This window comes from Arvicanthis niloticus, chromosome 2, assembly GCF_011762505.2.
Source record: "Arvicanthis niloticus isolate mArvNil1 chromosome 2, mArvNil1.pat.X, whole genome shotgun sequence".
Classification (NCBI taxonomy): Eukaryota; Metazoa; Chordata; class Mammalia; order Rodentia; family Muridae; genus Arvicanthis; species Arvicanthis niloticus.
Window position 1 is genome coordinate 10,929,473 of NC_047659.1, and position 14,546 is coordinate 10,944,018.

General features: G+C 50.8%; 1 protein-coding gene across 4 annotated transcripts in view; it reads right to left on the bottom strand.

Annotated features, from left to right (window-relative positions):
- Positions 1–14,546, bottom strand: part of Mvb12b (multivesicular body subunit 12B) — a 154,370-nt gene that overhangs the window by 18,348 nt on the left and 121,476 nt on the right. For 3 of the 4 annotated variants that reach the window (XM_076928542.1, XM_034494871.2, XM_076928543.1), the window contains exons 8-9: positions 6,423–6,478; positions 3,692–3,751 (exon numbers count right to left, since the gene is read on the bottom strand). In XM_076928542.1, coding sequence (XP_076784657.1) covers positions 3,692–3,751; positions 6,423–6,478 — 116 coding nt within the window. Of the gene's footprint in view, positions 1–1,780; positions 3,507–3,691; positions 3,752–6,422; positions 6,479–14,546 lie in introns of those variants that run through there. The other variant, XM_076928544.1, reaches the window with a different exon arrangement.

The window sequence follows — 14,546 nt, forward strand, 5'->3', positions numbered from 1 at the left end:
GAGCCACCTGCAGGCATCGGGCCTGCACAGCCTTCTGTGAATTCAAGGCCAGCTAGAGTTATAGATACTGAGACCCTAACTCAAACCACAGAACAAGTATGGGCAGATGTGGCATCCAACACAGGCAGACTGGGGACCTGCACCCTGTCCATGACGTCATATCACAGATGGACACATGGTACTTGACCACAGATATGTGCATGCCTGTGTCCTGCCTATAAAAGTATCATGTGACCTAACACCATCAACACATGGCACCTGACTATAGACACACAGATTCCACAGTGTCCTGTCACCTCCACCACCAACACATCCATAAGGGAGCCTGTAGAACTTGGTCATACTGCCAGTCAGGCCCGCTGCTTCCTTTGTGTTCCTGGCCTACCAGGATAAGAGTCACACCCTTCCTTGAGCGTGTACACTGCCTGTGCAGCACCAGGGGACTCAGTGTACGTTGAGGTTGTGGTGACACCTGCACTGGGCAGGTGTCCTTGTTGGCAGCTGGCATGAGCTTTTGGTGCTGACATTTGTCTGAGGTTCTTGCTTCCTTCCTGACTACTCTTAGGCCGACAGGGTCAGCAGCAACTCCATGGCAGACCTGCTGGGGAAGGTGAGTGGCAGGCAGGGCTGGGCTAAGCTTCAGAAAATCCCCATGGCTAGGTGGGGTGCTCATGCCCGTCAAGTGGTTTGAATGAAAATGGCCACCCCAGCCTCATATGTTTGAATGTTTGCTTCCTAGTTGGTGGAGAGTTTGGGAAGGATGAGGAGGCAGGGCCTTGTTGGAGGAGGTGTGTCACTGGGGGGCGGGCATTGGTTTCAAAAGCCCAAGCGGGCCTAGTGTTACTCTGCCATGAGATTATGGTCAGATGGAGCGGTCAGCTGATGCCCGCTCGCCGGCCACCATGCTTCCTGCTGTGATGTCCATGGACTAACCCTCAGAAAATCGTAAGCCAGCCTGCCATGAAATGCTTTCTTCTATAAGTTGCCTTGGTCATGGTATCTCTTCATAGCAATACAATGACAACTAAAATGTTGGATGGACAGACTGACTAGTTGCCTTCAAGCTGTGCCCCCTTAGGGGAGATGGCAGGGAGTATACCTATTAGGCTACATTTGGTCCTCGTGTTTTCCCTGGAGCCACCTGCTGACAGTTTAGTTAGGGTCAGGGACTGTTCACTCAACCTCAGTCCAGGTTTCTTTTGCAGGGTGGCTGGACACCTTGTTCCCCACTACGGGAAAGAGCCAGGATCTTAGGAGATGTTCAGGTCTTTAGCCTGTGCCCCAAATTCAAAGGTGGTTATCTGGGCCAGTGAGATGGCTCACTGGGGAAAGAGGCTTGTTGCCAAGCATGAAAACCCGAATTCTATCCCTGGAACACACATGATGGGAGGAGAGAACAGACTTAAGCAAGTTATCTTCTGACCCTCATACACTGTGTCAGGCTCCCACTGCCACAAAATAAATAAGTATATAAAAAACTTAGGCATGCTATTTTTTGTTTTGTTTGGGGGCCGTGGCTTACCACGTGTAAAGACAAACCACGAGCAGAGCACATTTCTAACAGGCTGCGGGCTTCTTCACCAAGGCAGCCCAGCCTCCAGGGGATGAAAAAGAAAAAAGCAGATATCCTGACCCAGGCAGCACCATGCCAGCCCTGGGGACACTTGTTCTAAAAGACACCCTACCATCTTGCAGTGTGCACTTCCAGCAACCCCCCCCCCCCCCCACACACACCTTTCCTCATCCTCCATAAAGCACCTTTAGCATAATTCAGCAGCAAATGCAGGCCAGCTTTCTTACCAAGACAAACAGTGAGAAACGGACAAGGCTCTGCCAACCCCAGTGGCATTCCTCAGCCGCACACCTGGACGAGCGGGCATTGCTCCTGCCCCAGCCCCAGGAAACGAGAGGGGACAACAGTGATGAGCAGTGGAGATGGTGATGCTATCCCTCTGCAGGTTCAGGCCCTGCCTCAAACCTGGACATCTCAGCAGAGCCCTGCTAAGCACTGCTGGTGTTTCCCACTACTATGCCACCTGACAGAAAAGGCTCAGAAAAGCCGATCAGATGGGTTGGGATCAAGCCCAGGAGCTCCTTTCAGAGCTGTCCCCAACGCCTGGTGGTGGTGGTGTGTCTAAGAAGCTACACCCTAACTCAGAATGCTGAGGTAAAGAAAACACACCATGAAGACATGCTTGGCTAGGGGCCAGCCCCTGGAGCAGAGGGAGAGCCTAGACATTTGGTGTTGACATCAGATGCTCTGGCCTGACAATGGGGTCTATCTATCTACTCACTGCATCCAGAACCCAGGTGAACTGGCCTTGTAGTCCCCACTACTTCTACCAGCCCAGAGAGGCCCCTTTGAGGGGCTTCCATCCATAGGATAGGACTAGGCCCTAATCTTGCCTCATACAACAGAGGAAGGTCACTTGGTCACTTGGGTGAGAACAAGCCAGCCCCAAATTCTAGGACTGTGCCCACAGTAAGTGCTTAAGAAAAAGATGCTGCTGCCAAGGGCCAAGGTGGCAAGGACAGGGATGGACAGGAGGGGAGAGATGCCAATGCCCCTTTCTTGAGCATCCAACCCCAGCAGTGAGTACCTGTTTTCTCCAGAGTTTTCCATCTGTTCACACAGCACAGGCTGACACCCTTGGAGATAGCTTCTCCCATTACCCCAGCACAGACCAGGGGTAGCTGCCTAGGTTAGGCAGCCAGGCTGCTCCGATGTCTAAGTGCCCCTGCTCTGTCTTGCTCTTCCACTGCATCTGGAGCAGGCTACCCTCTCAAAGCCTCCCTGGTGCCCATGGGCTTCATCCCTAGGAGGTCCCCCCTATGCTGGGCTCCTGGCAAATGCTCTCCACTAGCAAAGAGACTGCAGAAGCATTTTAAAAGGTAGGTGTGATATTCTGCATACCAAATTTCTAGCATCTGGCCAGCCATCTCCGCTGTTGTCACCAAGCAAACAAACAAAACTGTAGGTGACAATCAGGGTTTTATGATTTACAGAGAATCAAAGACAAAGGGGGAGGTTTTCGTCTTGTTTTTGTTTTGACAGGCTTAGAAATTTGTTGTACTGCATTGATTCAATTTTCCTTGATTCCAGCCATCTTTCAATAATGCAGCCTGCTTCTGCTGGCTGGGTACATACGAGAAAGCCCCAAGGAACCAAGGATATTGAAATGGTTCTGCCATTTCCATCTTTGAGACAAATGTTCCTCTCTGAGGAGCTCTGGTAGCAGCATGTGACTGGCAGTCTTCTCTGCATAGACAGGATGTACAGACTGATGCTGGCCTCTGAACAGGGACAAGCCCAGCAAGGCCTCCATGAGACCCGCAGTTTCAGGCCTATCTGCTTGTACCTTTCTTTTGGACCCTGATCCTGGTGTCTTTTGTATGATGGCCAGATGTCATCAAACCAGCCAGTCAAACAGGGGTCTGGCTAAGTATGAGAGACTAGGACACTCCTCTGGATCATAAAGAGATTTGGTTAAATCTCTGAGACAGTCCTGGTGACAAATGATGAAACAGAGAAGACACTAGTCATAGTCTGTGTCAAGGGATGGGTGCACACAATGTGACTCAGTGTTTTTCCCTCAGAAGGGCTCTTGCACCCATCTTCCCTAGAACAAAGCCCTGATGGACGGACAGGGACCCTAGAGGAGTGAGCAGTGCCCGAGTCCGGCATACTTACCTCCTTTTCAATCTCCGCCAGAGACTTGATGGTGATTCCCAAGAGATCAAAGGGTTGCATCTGAAAATAGAGACCAAGTCACCTTTTTTGATGGCTGGAGAATGAATGCCCCTTCCTTGCTTTTATGATACTTATAATATCCAAACCATCCTACAATTCCACCCCTTCCCATGGGAATGGATATTGTGACGTTCAGTCGTCATGGGGTCCAGGGAGGAACCACAAAGAAATGGTGGGCTAAGCCTTAGTACCACAAGACTGCCTTGCCACAGATCCACAGCACTGCGGGGTCTGCTGCGGGGTTGAGTAGGTTATGGCCTTCTGGAAGGTGTGCCTGCAGTCACCTACCTCATCCTCTCTTCTTACAAAGGAGAAAGTGAGATTTATACCTTTGTGATACAGTATGGGGCTGAAGCGTCTAAACCAGAGGCCACCTTGATGGCCATCTCTACAGAACAGTGTCAGGTCTAAGGAGTTCCAGTGGTCTGCAGTACATAGGGAAGTCGGTGGAGCCCAGCTCTTTGGTAGTGATGGGGAAGGAGATCCCATCCATCAGGTCAATGGTGGTGGATGGGGCAGTTTTGCACATTAATGAGGGCTCTGCCATCCCATGGACATTGGGACATTTCTTGGCAAATACACAGGCCAAGAGGGTCAGCTGGAGTCCAGAGGAGCAGCCTCCCTGTCTGTGGGGCTGCACGCTCCTTCCAGGTACACAAGCTCTGTATTTCCTAGGAATGGCAAAAGCCCAGCCTTCTGCAGCCTTGCCAGCAGGTGAAGCCTGAGAACCACATAGAACTCAGGGATCTGGACCCAGGGTGCTGTGGAGGGGCCAGGCTAGTGTCTGTACAGGGCCACAGGGGGTCCTGCATGGGGGGAGGTGAGAGACTGCTGGGTGGTGGTTCTGAAGTCCAAACTGGCTGCCTCGTGGTGCAGGATGGGTTAATGTCATCCATCTATCTATCTATCTATCTATCTATCTATCTATCTATCTATCTATCTATCTAGTCATTTAGCTATTTATAGAGAGTGTGAATACACGCATCTGAAGGTCTGAGGGTGACTTTCAGGAGCTGGGTCTCTTTCCACCTTGCTGAGGCAGGGTTTCTCTTGTTTGCTGCCCTTTGCACTCCAGGCCATCTGGCTATGGCTCCCATCTCTTAGGGGTGCTAGGATGATACACACATACCACTGTACCCAGCTTTTTTGTGTGGATCACTGGGACCGAATTCCAGTGATTGGACTTGTGCCACAGGCCTTTCACCTTCGGAGGCATCTCCTCTCCCTCACTTTTACTTTAAAAGCCACTCTTAAAAGCCTGTTAAGTGGCATGGGTAGGCCCTTCTGGTCTGGCTGCAGGGGGATTAAACAGAGAAGTGCTTGGAAGAGCTTAACACTGGGCTTGGCCTGCATCCGTGGCCTTGAGCGCTTGCTGAATTGGCAGCAAGATATTTGTGAAGGCGAACTTGGGACAGGGCCACCAAATTAGACCCTGAGCTCCTGGGGCTGTGCTACCAGTAGCCACAAAATAGTTTGGCTATGCTGGAGACGCCAGCCTTCATGGTGTGAGGACGGGGCTGCCTGCCCGCCTGGCCCAGGAGCCAGCAGAGGTCCAGCTGCTGCATCATTAGACTCTAACTATTCCACTAAACTTTCTCAACTGGAGCTGGTGAGCAGGGCAGAGCAGCCTCTCCCAGGGAGCATGTAGGAGAGTGCCAGCGTCTCCATGGCAACACAGCCAAGTGGCTCTGCTGAAGTTCCTCAGGCTTCCTGTGTCACGTCAGGAGCATTTTTCAAGATTAAGCGCTTACCAGAAGGGTTCAGAGGAGGCCTATTATATTTCATAAAAATGGAAACGACAGAGCAGGTTGGATCGCCAGCCGGGTGGTTTTAAACTGGGTCCAAGAAAAACACTGAAGAGGTCTTTAGCTGGGCCAAACCAGGGCCGTGGTGTCTAGTGATGCTTCAGAGCCATCTTTTGCAGGAAGGATAAAAGCCAGAAACAAATTTAGTGACCCAGCGTGGCTCAGGCTTGCATAGCTGAGAGAGGGGTGAAGGGTGTTCTGAGGACCAGGTACCATCAGAAGGGTGTCTCCAGGAGGGGATGTAGCCCAGTACAGGGCCCTGGCTGTGGCAAACACCGCTCATGGTATGGCTATTGGCCTCCGCTCTTGACTGGCTCACCCAGTCCCTCTGTCATTCAGGAGCACTCAGGGCTCAACCTGGGCAGAAAGCACAGGCAGAGGCATTGACCCTCTGTGCCACAGCGAAGCATGCAGTGTGCACAGAATATGGCAGTGACAGTGGGAACTACGGCCAACTCCATCACCAGGAAGAAAACCCAAGGCCATATGTAGCGGCACAGCATTAGGAAAGTAGAGGCATGAAGATCTCTGAGTTTGATGGCAGCCGGATCTGTATAGTGAGTGCCAGGCCAGCCAGAGCTATATGTCTCAAGAAAAATCATTAAGCCTGGGCGGTGCATGTTTTAATCTTAGCTCTCAGGAAGCAGTGTAAGGACAAAGGCAGCTTGGTGCACAAAGCTAGTTCCAGGCCAGCAGGGCTGCACTGTGAGATCCAGTCTCAAGCAAGCAAGCAAGCAAGCAAGCAAGCAAGCAAGCAAGCAAGCAAACAGCCATCTAGACATAGCTAAGAGCTGCTCATATACATAGAAGCTGAAGGGTTTCGTGTTGGGGTGGGAGAGGAGGAAGAGCTCATACACAAAACTTACACTTTCTGGAACGCAGGAAAACTTCTCTGAAATCATAAAAGGCACACCATCCATTGCTGCAAGAGAAGAGAGGAGAGGAAGGCACTGAAGACACCGTTGCTGTCCAAGAATCTAAGATGTCAGTACAGAGAGGATCGGCGAGTACCTGGCTGGAGGCAGGTAATACCCAGATCAAGTAGCTGAGAGCTACAGAGTGGGTGCCCCTGTTCCCAGTGACTACATCCAACCCAGGGATGCAGATGCCTGTGTGGATCCTCTGAGTGTAGGCAGTGAGTCAGGGGAACAGCCCAGGGCTGGTATGGAAGCTCTTTCCTACCCAGGAGTTTGACCTAGTTTAAGAAGAAAGGGATGTATTTGGTGGGAGTGGACAGAGGACACCCTGGGAGGAAGCTGGCAGGGGCGTGTCCGTTGTTCATTCTCTAGGCCGAGCCACAGATTCCCTGGGTGGTGTTGGGTGCTCATTGGTCTCCATGGAAAGACAAGGAGTGCAGAGGTCAGAAGGCCAGGCCTGAGTCCTGGCCTGGGCTTGCAGTGAGCATTTAAAGTCATGTATAAAGGAAGCTTGGCCAATGGCTGGGAGTTATGCTCTGTGAGAACGCGCCCAGGGCCCGGAAGGGTGGGCTCAGTGTGCATGGGGGTGGGGGGAGGAGAGTCTGCGAGAACGTGCCCAGGGCCCAGAAGGGTGGGCTCAGTGTGCAAGGGGGGGGGGGGAGGCAAGGCGGACTGACTATAACACATGCTCCCAGTTACTGATCCTTTGCCATGGCTTCAGGGCTGAATTAAGACTTGCCCTGCGTTCTTAATTTCTACAGGACATGAGAGAAAGGATGTGGAACAATCAGCCTATGAGAGAGGAGTGCAGGGACTGGGAAGCCACTTCTTTCCTGTACCACATCCCCTGCAATCTACATCTCCACTGCCAAACCGGTGGCAATATTGCCATAGAGGATGAAGATGTGATGTCAGCACTCACAGTGTCACCCGTGAACAGAGAATCCAGATGCTGACTGAGCTGAGGCAAAATTCAGCTGACAGATCTGGCTCTTAGTGCAGGGACCTGCAGCCTGCAGTAAGAGGGTGGCTTGTGGCAGACTGTGATTCACTCCACACAGCTCTTGTGTGCTTTGACCTCAAATGCTTGCAGTGCCTCTTGTCACTTCTGATCGTTTTGAGATGACCAAGCAGAGCTCCAGAGTTTGGAACCTCCCGAGGTCAATCAGGCAGGAAGCAGTAACTTGGGAGTCTTGACTTATGAGGCTTGGACATGAACAATGGAATTTCACCTACACATGGATAGGGGAGTGTGCAGATTACTGCTCCTGCCACTGTGCAGAGAACGGAGCTTCTCCATACCCACTTCTACAGTGGCGTTCTCACCCGAAGCCTTATGGGAGCTCTGTGGCCTACTAGCTAACGGGGGGGGGGGGGGTTCATGTTGTAAGAAACATAAGGCTGTGTGATGGTGGCCACCAGGATGGTGGTGGTGGCAGATACACTCCTGTCTGCACTGGTGGCAGAGATAAAAGCCTCTGTATCCAGTCCTGACTGCAAGGAGCCGTTTGGTAAAGTGACTGAGGTGGGGACTTACAGTAGGAGGCTGGGCGGTCACACACAGCTTGCATGCACTACAGGACAGATCTTAGCCTCATCTGGTAGAGTCAACAGGAGAGAGGCCCAGGAGGAACAGCACAGAACACACTGAAGCAGGTGTGAGCTCCAGGCCATACTAACTGACCAAATTTCATTGTAAAAATCGTGTGTGTGTGTGTGTGTGCGCGCGCTGGGGGGCAGAGGGCTGAACAGATGGCTCAGTGGTTAAGAGCACTAGCTTCTTTTGCAGAGGACACTGGGTTTCATTCCCAGAACCCACATGGAAGCTCACAACCATCTTTAATTCCAGTTCTAGAGGATCGACACCCTCTTCTGGCTTCCATAAATATTGTATGTATGTGGCACAAAGACAGACATGCAGGCAAAACATTCATACACATAAAATAGAGAAATCTTTTTTAAAAGCCTAGTAGGGGTTACTGAGCTGGCTCAGTGGGTAAAGGCGCTTGCTGCACAAATGTAACAACTTGAGTTTGAGTCCCGCAATCGCAGGAAGGCAGAAAGAGGGAAATGACACCACAAAATTGTCACTGGGCTTCCACAGTGGTACACATACATCCTTCCATATGACACCCTAGGCACTAGAGAAGCAGATTAAACAATTGCTGTGACACCACGGATATCTGAAAAGAAACGTGTGGGACGTTTAAGTGACGCGTTGGTGGGGACCTAGTGAATGCTTGTTAGTTGGCTAACAGTGAAATTTGATGAAGGGCTCAGAATGCTGGCATTTGGGCTACATCAGAGCATGGAATTTACCAGGGTCCATGCAATACCTTGTGGCTTAGGTCCAGCTGAACAGGATGAATGGAAGGCATGCACAGTAGCAAGGGGACCTGGGTGACTGTTGGCTGGACACATCACTGTGATTTGACTACTAAACATGAAAGATCCCCTCTCAAGGCCATGGTGCCATAGCATGGCCACAGGATCTTGGTGCCACTTGGTCTTCTCCAAGTTTGAGAGTGACACCTCGTACTAGCATGGTATTCTCTCATGATCATCCTTAAGGGCCTTGAAGAGAGGCAGGACATCATGGGACCCTAAACTAACCCCATAAGGAAACGGAGAGGCTGAGTCAGGTCTGCTGCCTCTGGGAGGTAGAACCCTGCCCAGCAACCCAGCACTGCATTTGGGACATGGGAAACAGGCAGAGTGGGCTCCTTTCTAGATAAGAGAAGGCCTAAGGTGGGTGGAGGCCCATATCTGTTAGGAAGCTGCAGCTATAGGGAGAAGGGCTGTGACACCGATCACAGTTCAGGGGGCCGCACTATCCTCTTAGGCAGATGCACAGGCAGAGCCCACAGCAGAGCTGTTTGCTTGCTGGGGGACCGGGTTGGGTCTCTGCTTTGCAGCAGTTAGCATAGGAGGTAAGGCCCCTTCTTATTCAACAGCATCCACTCCTAGGAGCCTTAGCCTTCCATATTTGAAAATATTCAGTGGTTTGGCAAGCATAATCCTTAAAATGATGGCACACATTTTCATTTGATCCCCAAGACTGCTCATAAATCATCTCTGTCCCGCCTCTCCTGGGGAGCCCTGTCTCTCCCCCCCCGCCCCCCGCCCCTCTCCTTCCCTAGTCAGGGCTGGTACGTTTCTATCACCACTGTTCTAGAGCTGAGGTGCGGATCTCTGTCCTGGCAGCCAGGCTCTCACTGACTCTACTCCAGGGCCACACACTGCTGGAGAACATGGCTCACAGGTCACCCCACCCTTCGATCGGCAAGAAGTAGGGCATGGCTTCTCTCCCGGACCCTGCCTGACTGGTGCACAGTCAGGTTGGAGAATCAGGAATGACACCAGAAGAGGCACTGTCCCTTTCTCCGGGTAGTGTTCCCAGGGTGACTTTACAAAGGCAAAGAAGAGAAGAAAGGTGGAGGGCCCACAGTCCTACCAAGGTCTCTTCCACAAAAGAGAAGAAAGGAAGGAAACCCATGTTCCTTCCCAGTACAAAGTGGCAAACTTGCTCCAATCGGCTCCATTCTTCCCAACTGCAGCCTCTGTCCACCGAAGTCAGGCAGCACGTTCTGGGGCACGACGGAGCTACGGCTCAGGCTCGGAGCTACGGCTCAGGCTCAGAGCCCGGCCTGTGGTAGAAGGACGGGCTGGCAGCTCAGAAGTGAGCTCCCTTCACAGTTCAGTAGATGGTGGCTGTCCATGCCAGGGCTACCACACCTCTGAGCCTGTCTGTAAAATGGGCATACTACGTGACATTTGACAACAGTCAGGGGTCTGGCACGTGGGGATAGCTCCCTAGTATGATGGCTCCCAATATCTGACTAGAAACTGTGTCCCTTCAGTATTTGGCCGCTGCGTTCTTCTTTTTACTTAAAGAAAAAGATGGTGGCAGTTTTAACAAACGCTGATCCACGGGTTGGAGCTGCGAGGAGCAGCTGAAAGTGAGGATGTGCCGCGGGCTCCGTACGCAATTAGCATTCCCCTAAACAAACGAGCTTCAACAGAGCTGTAATTAAGCAGGCCTGTAATTAAGTATATGCCCTTTATCATAACGATCATGCTTAAAAATGGCATGAAGCACGGAACTGTGTTATTAATGCTGTAATCCCAGACTGAAGAGCAAGTACATAGAAATCTGCATGTCAGGCCTGTCACCACGAGTGTTTGTAAAATACATTAAAGAAAGAAGCCCCCAAACAATGAGCTTGTTCAACTGTTCTTTTTGCAAGCAGGCAGCACAAGTCAAGAGGACTGTGAAAGCTTACAGATCCCGAGGTTTAAACAAATAAAGCTGTATTTTGCTGCATGCCCCACCCCCGCTGGAAAGAGGCTATGAAGCTGCTCTAGGGCTTTGTTTTCTCCGTTTCTTCAGCTGACCCAGGTCCTGTCTTTGCTGTTCTCAGGGACGCTGCCCAATCCACAGGCTGCATCTGCTTAGACATCACCCCCACACACACCCCACACACACCTTCCCTCTGTGTGGAAACTATCATTCCACTTTCCAAAGCAAACCCGGAACCTCCTTTGATGCCCCCATCATGCCCTGGGGCATGCCTCCTTGACATCTCCACAGGCAGAAGGGACAAGGAAGGATTCCACCTTAGCATGTTTGATAGAGAGTCATAAAATAGAGTTATGAAAATGTAAACTTTAAAACAAGACCCTGATCCCAGCACTTCAGTTATTAGCGCTAACAGGCGCTGTGTTGGAGCAGTAAATAGCCAGTAGCCCACCACTTTCTCTTCTATTCTGCGGCCTTTCCAAAGTTCTTTGCAAATTTGGGACAGGAAAGGTGCCAACAACCCAAGATCTCAAGGCCATTTCTCAAAACTCATTTGCAAACCAAAATACAGGGCATCCTGCCCTCTGGGTGACTCACTTTGGGGGTATCTTTGGAAGATGTTTCTAGATGCCTCCGGAGCTGTCTGCTCTGTGACACTCCAATTGAGTTTACACAAGGCCAATGACTTCCTTCTAGGTCCCCAAAGCAATTTGTTTTGCCATGTTATTCATAAGCCAAAAGAAGCAATTTATCAGCCACAGCCGGAGACTCCGGAGCCCCACGCGCAAGCCCCACGCACAAGCGGACGAAGGAGTGTAGGCGCCGGAGTCAGCCGCACGTGCAGTGGTGCCAGCTTGTAAGCCATGTGGTGTTGGTAAGTCACTTAGCCCTGAGTCAGAGTTTCATCTGCCCCAGGGCACTGAAGCCCCATCTGCAATGCTGTGAGACAGTGAACATGAGTGAGCTGAGCACGGCAGCAGCCATTCATGCAGGATTTTCATCTGTAGAGCAGTGCCTGGTTTTTCGGGGAATGAGTTCAGATTACAACCTCATGCCCCATAACTGCTATGACCAGGACATGACCAGGATGCAGGTTGATCTGTCTGAGCCACTCTTAAGCTACAATGAGATAAAAACACAAAGCCAATGTCCAACCAGCTTCTCAGTTGGTTAGAGGTGGTAGTATTATTGCTGCAGAGGAAATGGCCCCCCACAAACCCCAGGCACACACGTTAAAGCATCTGGCCCATGGGTCCCAATCCAAAGGCACGGATGCAGTGCCTTTTCTGGTGTGACTCACAAAGTACCCAACAGTGTCTTCCTAGGCATCTGCCCTCTCTGGAGTTACAGGTGAAGCCTGATCCAGAACGGAGGTCCTGGTGCAGTCTAGTACCACGCAGGTAAGGAGTTAGCTGTGAGGTGACTGAGTCTCCCAGCCGACAGAACGCTGTTGCGGTTAAATATCCTTGAAGCTGCAGCTAGGATTGTGCTGTATCCTCCACAGGCACTAATGAAGGGTCTGTATGCTCGAGAGACCTGGCACCATTAAAATACCATTTGCATTGTGGTTTTGACCTCAAGTCTGGTCCCACGGGCTTTCCTAGAGGATCACGGGAAGAAATGCCATGAAAGGAAAATCTGGTCCATCGTGAGTTGGGAGGGAAAAGGGTCACTATCACCTCATGAATATGCCACCTCATAAATATTCCTAAGACTTTAAATCCATATCATAGAATGTACTAGACTACACCCCATGTTGGGGGCAGCTCACGTTATGTCTGGCTGTTGGCTTTGCTCTGCTAAATGAACTTCTGCTTAAAGTATCTGCGTTTTCCTTCAAGAAGCCAAGAACTCAGGATATTCCCTCCCCTGAATGAATTCAGCTGTTTGATGTGCCTTGGACAAGAGTCCTAAAGGGCTGGGAGGATGGCGCAGGGATGCAGGGAGGCTTAAGCAAGTCAAGGCCCTGGCTTTCACCCCCAGCACTGCAGAGTGCAAACAAAACCAAAACTACTGTAAAGAAGTCAGAGGCCAAACTACAGATGCCTCCCACAAACAGCAGCCCCGGGTTGTGTTGAGCGCTGGTAACCCGAATCTCACATATACACAATCATCTCCAGTTCCCACCTCAACACAAAGTGTTTGACACTGCCACTTTAATTGAGGGACAATTCCTTTCATATGAGTACCATGCTCTACATCCTGATACCAAGAGGCCTCAGTCCCCTGCTCAGAGCAGTCCCTCCTCTGATGCTGACACCTGGGTAGGTGAGGGAGGTGACATGCTCTACACCCAGAAGGGACTAGAAACCTGGCTAGAACAGCCACGCTCCTCCATGGGAAGTCCTTTAACTTTATAACTCTGTAATGGCTTGAGTTCAAGATCTCCTGCACTTGGCTTAAGGTGAAGATAGTTGTCTCAGGATCATATCCACAGGAGTAACCGGAGTGGGGTCAGTGCTCACACCTGCTCTTCTAAGACAGAAATTCTGAAGCCTGTTGGTGACCTGGAGATGAAGCAGGGAGCCTAACTGTGCAGAAAGAGAAGAATCTGGGCCCAAGGAGGCCTGTTCCTGAGTTCTCAGTGAGGTGTGTCTAAAACAAGGGGTCTCCTCCAGTCATGTCATTGTTACTGGAGTCAAGCTGGGTGGCCACTGGACAGGCCCTGCTGGGCGAGCACCACACACAGCCAGCTTCATGTAGACAGACACCTGAGGAAGATGCACCTTCCCCTCCAGGCCCCCCTTCCCTTTAACACCAACACAACAATTTTAGATTGTACTTTTTTGAATGTCTCAATATAGGAATCTGTTTTCCACAGAATCCATTCCTAAAGGCCAGCTAAGTTAAAATATCCTGAAGTCCAGAGCCCCAACCCCAAAGCAGGGTCTGCAAGGGCCTTGGGCCCCTAGCTGTTTTCTATGCATTTACATGTGTATTCTTGTGTAAAGAAATACACGTGCGTGTGCATGTGCGTGTGTACGTGTTAGCGAACCCAGAACCACAGCAGAACTGTTCTGCACTTCCCCCTTAGCTGTGGAACTTCCTTTAGAAGGCAAAGCTCTAACACAGACTCTTTTTAAAATAGTGACTTCACAAATTTAGGAATTCAGGGAATCTGAGCTAACCTTAATACTGAGTTGTGACAGCCCATGGATCCCTGATGTCCACTCTGAGGAAGAGGACAAAGCCACTTTAGTGCTGTCCCTGCCGACACACACAACATACACCTAAGCCAGAGGAAGCTGAGCCCAAGTCCTGGCTGAGGGACAGTGGCTCAGCACAAGGTACTAAGGTGCAAGACAGGACCTTCACCATCCAATTCACCTCAGGCTGAGCAAGGTGAGGGGGCTTCAATCAAACCTGATTTTCTGCCAAGTCTGTAATGTGCACATAAGGTTATTATGTCTACCCCAGGGCTGACATCTGATTTTTAATAGGAATTATCTCAAACACTAGATTTCTTAATTATAAAGTATATATCTTTGGGGCATCATAGAAAGTGTTCTTCAGTAGATGTAAATAAATCAACACTGGGATCTTTCCCTATTCCCTAGAGACTGCCCTGTACCAGCCAGAGGAAGCCCTGTGGCCAGGACAGAGGCTTCTCTGAGAGAGGGTAGGGATTGGTAGGCTGCAAACGCCACATGTGGCTCCTAACCCTGCACACACATCCCTTTGCAAAGCCCTTTTGTCACAGATGCCACCATCAAGTTTAAGCTGCTACCCCTCTCCTCCACTGGTGCTTGGAGATATGACTTGCTTTTGGCTAA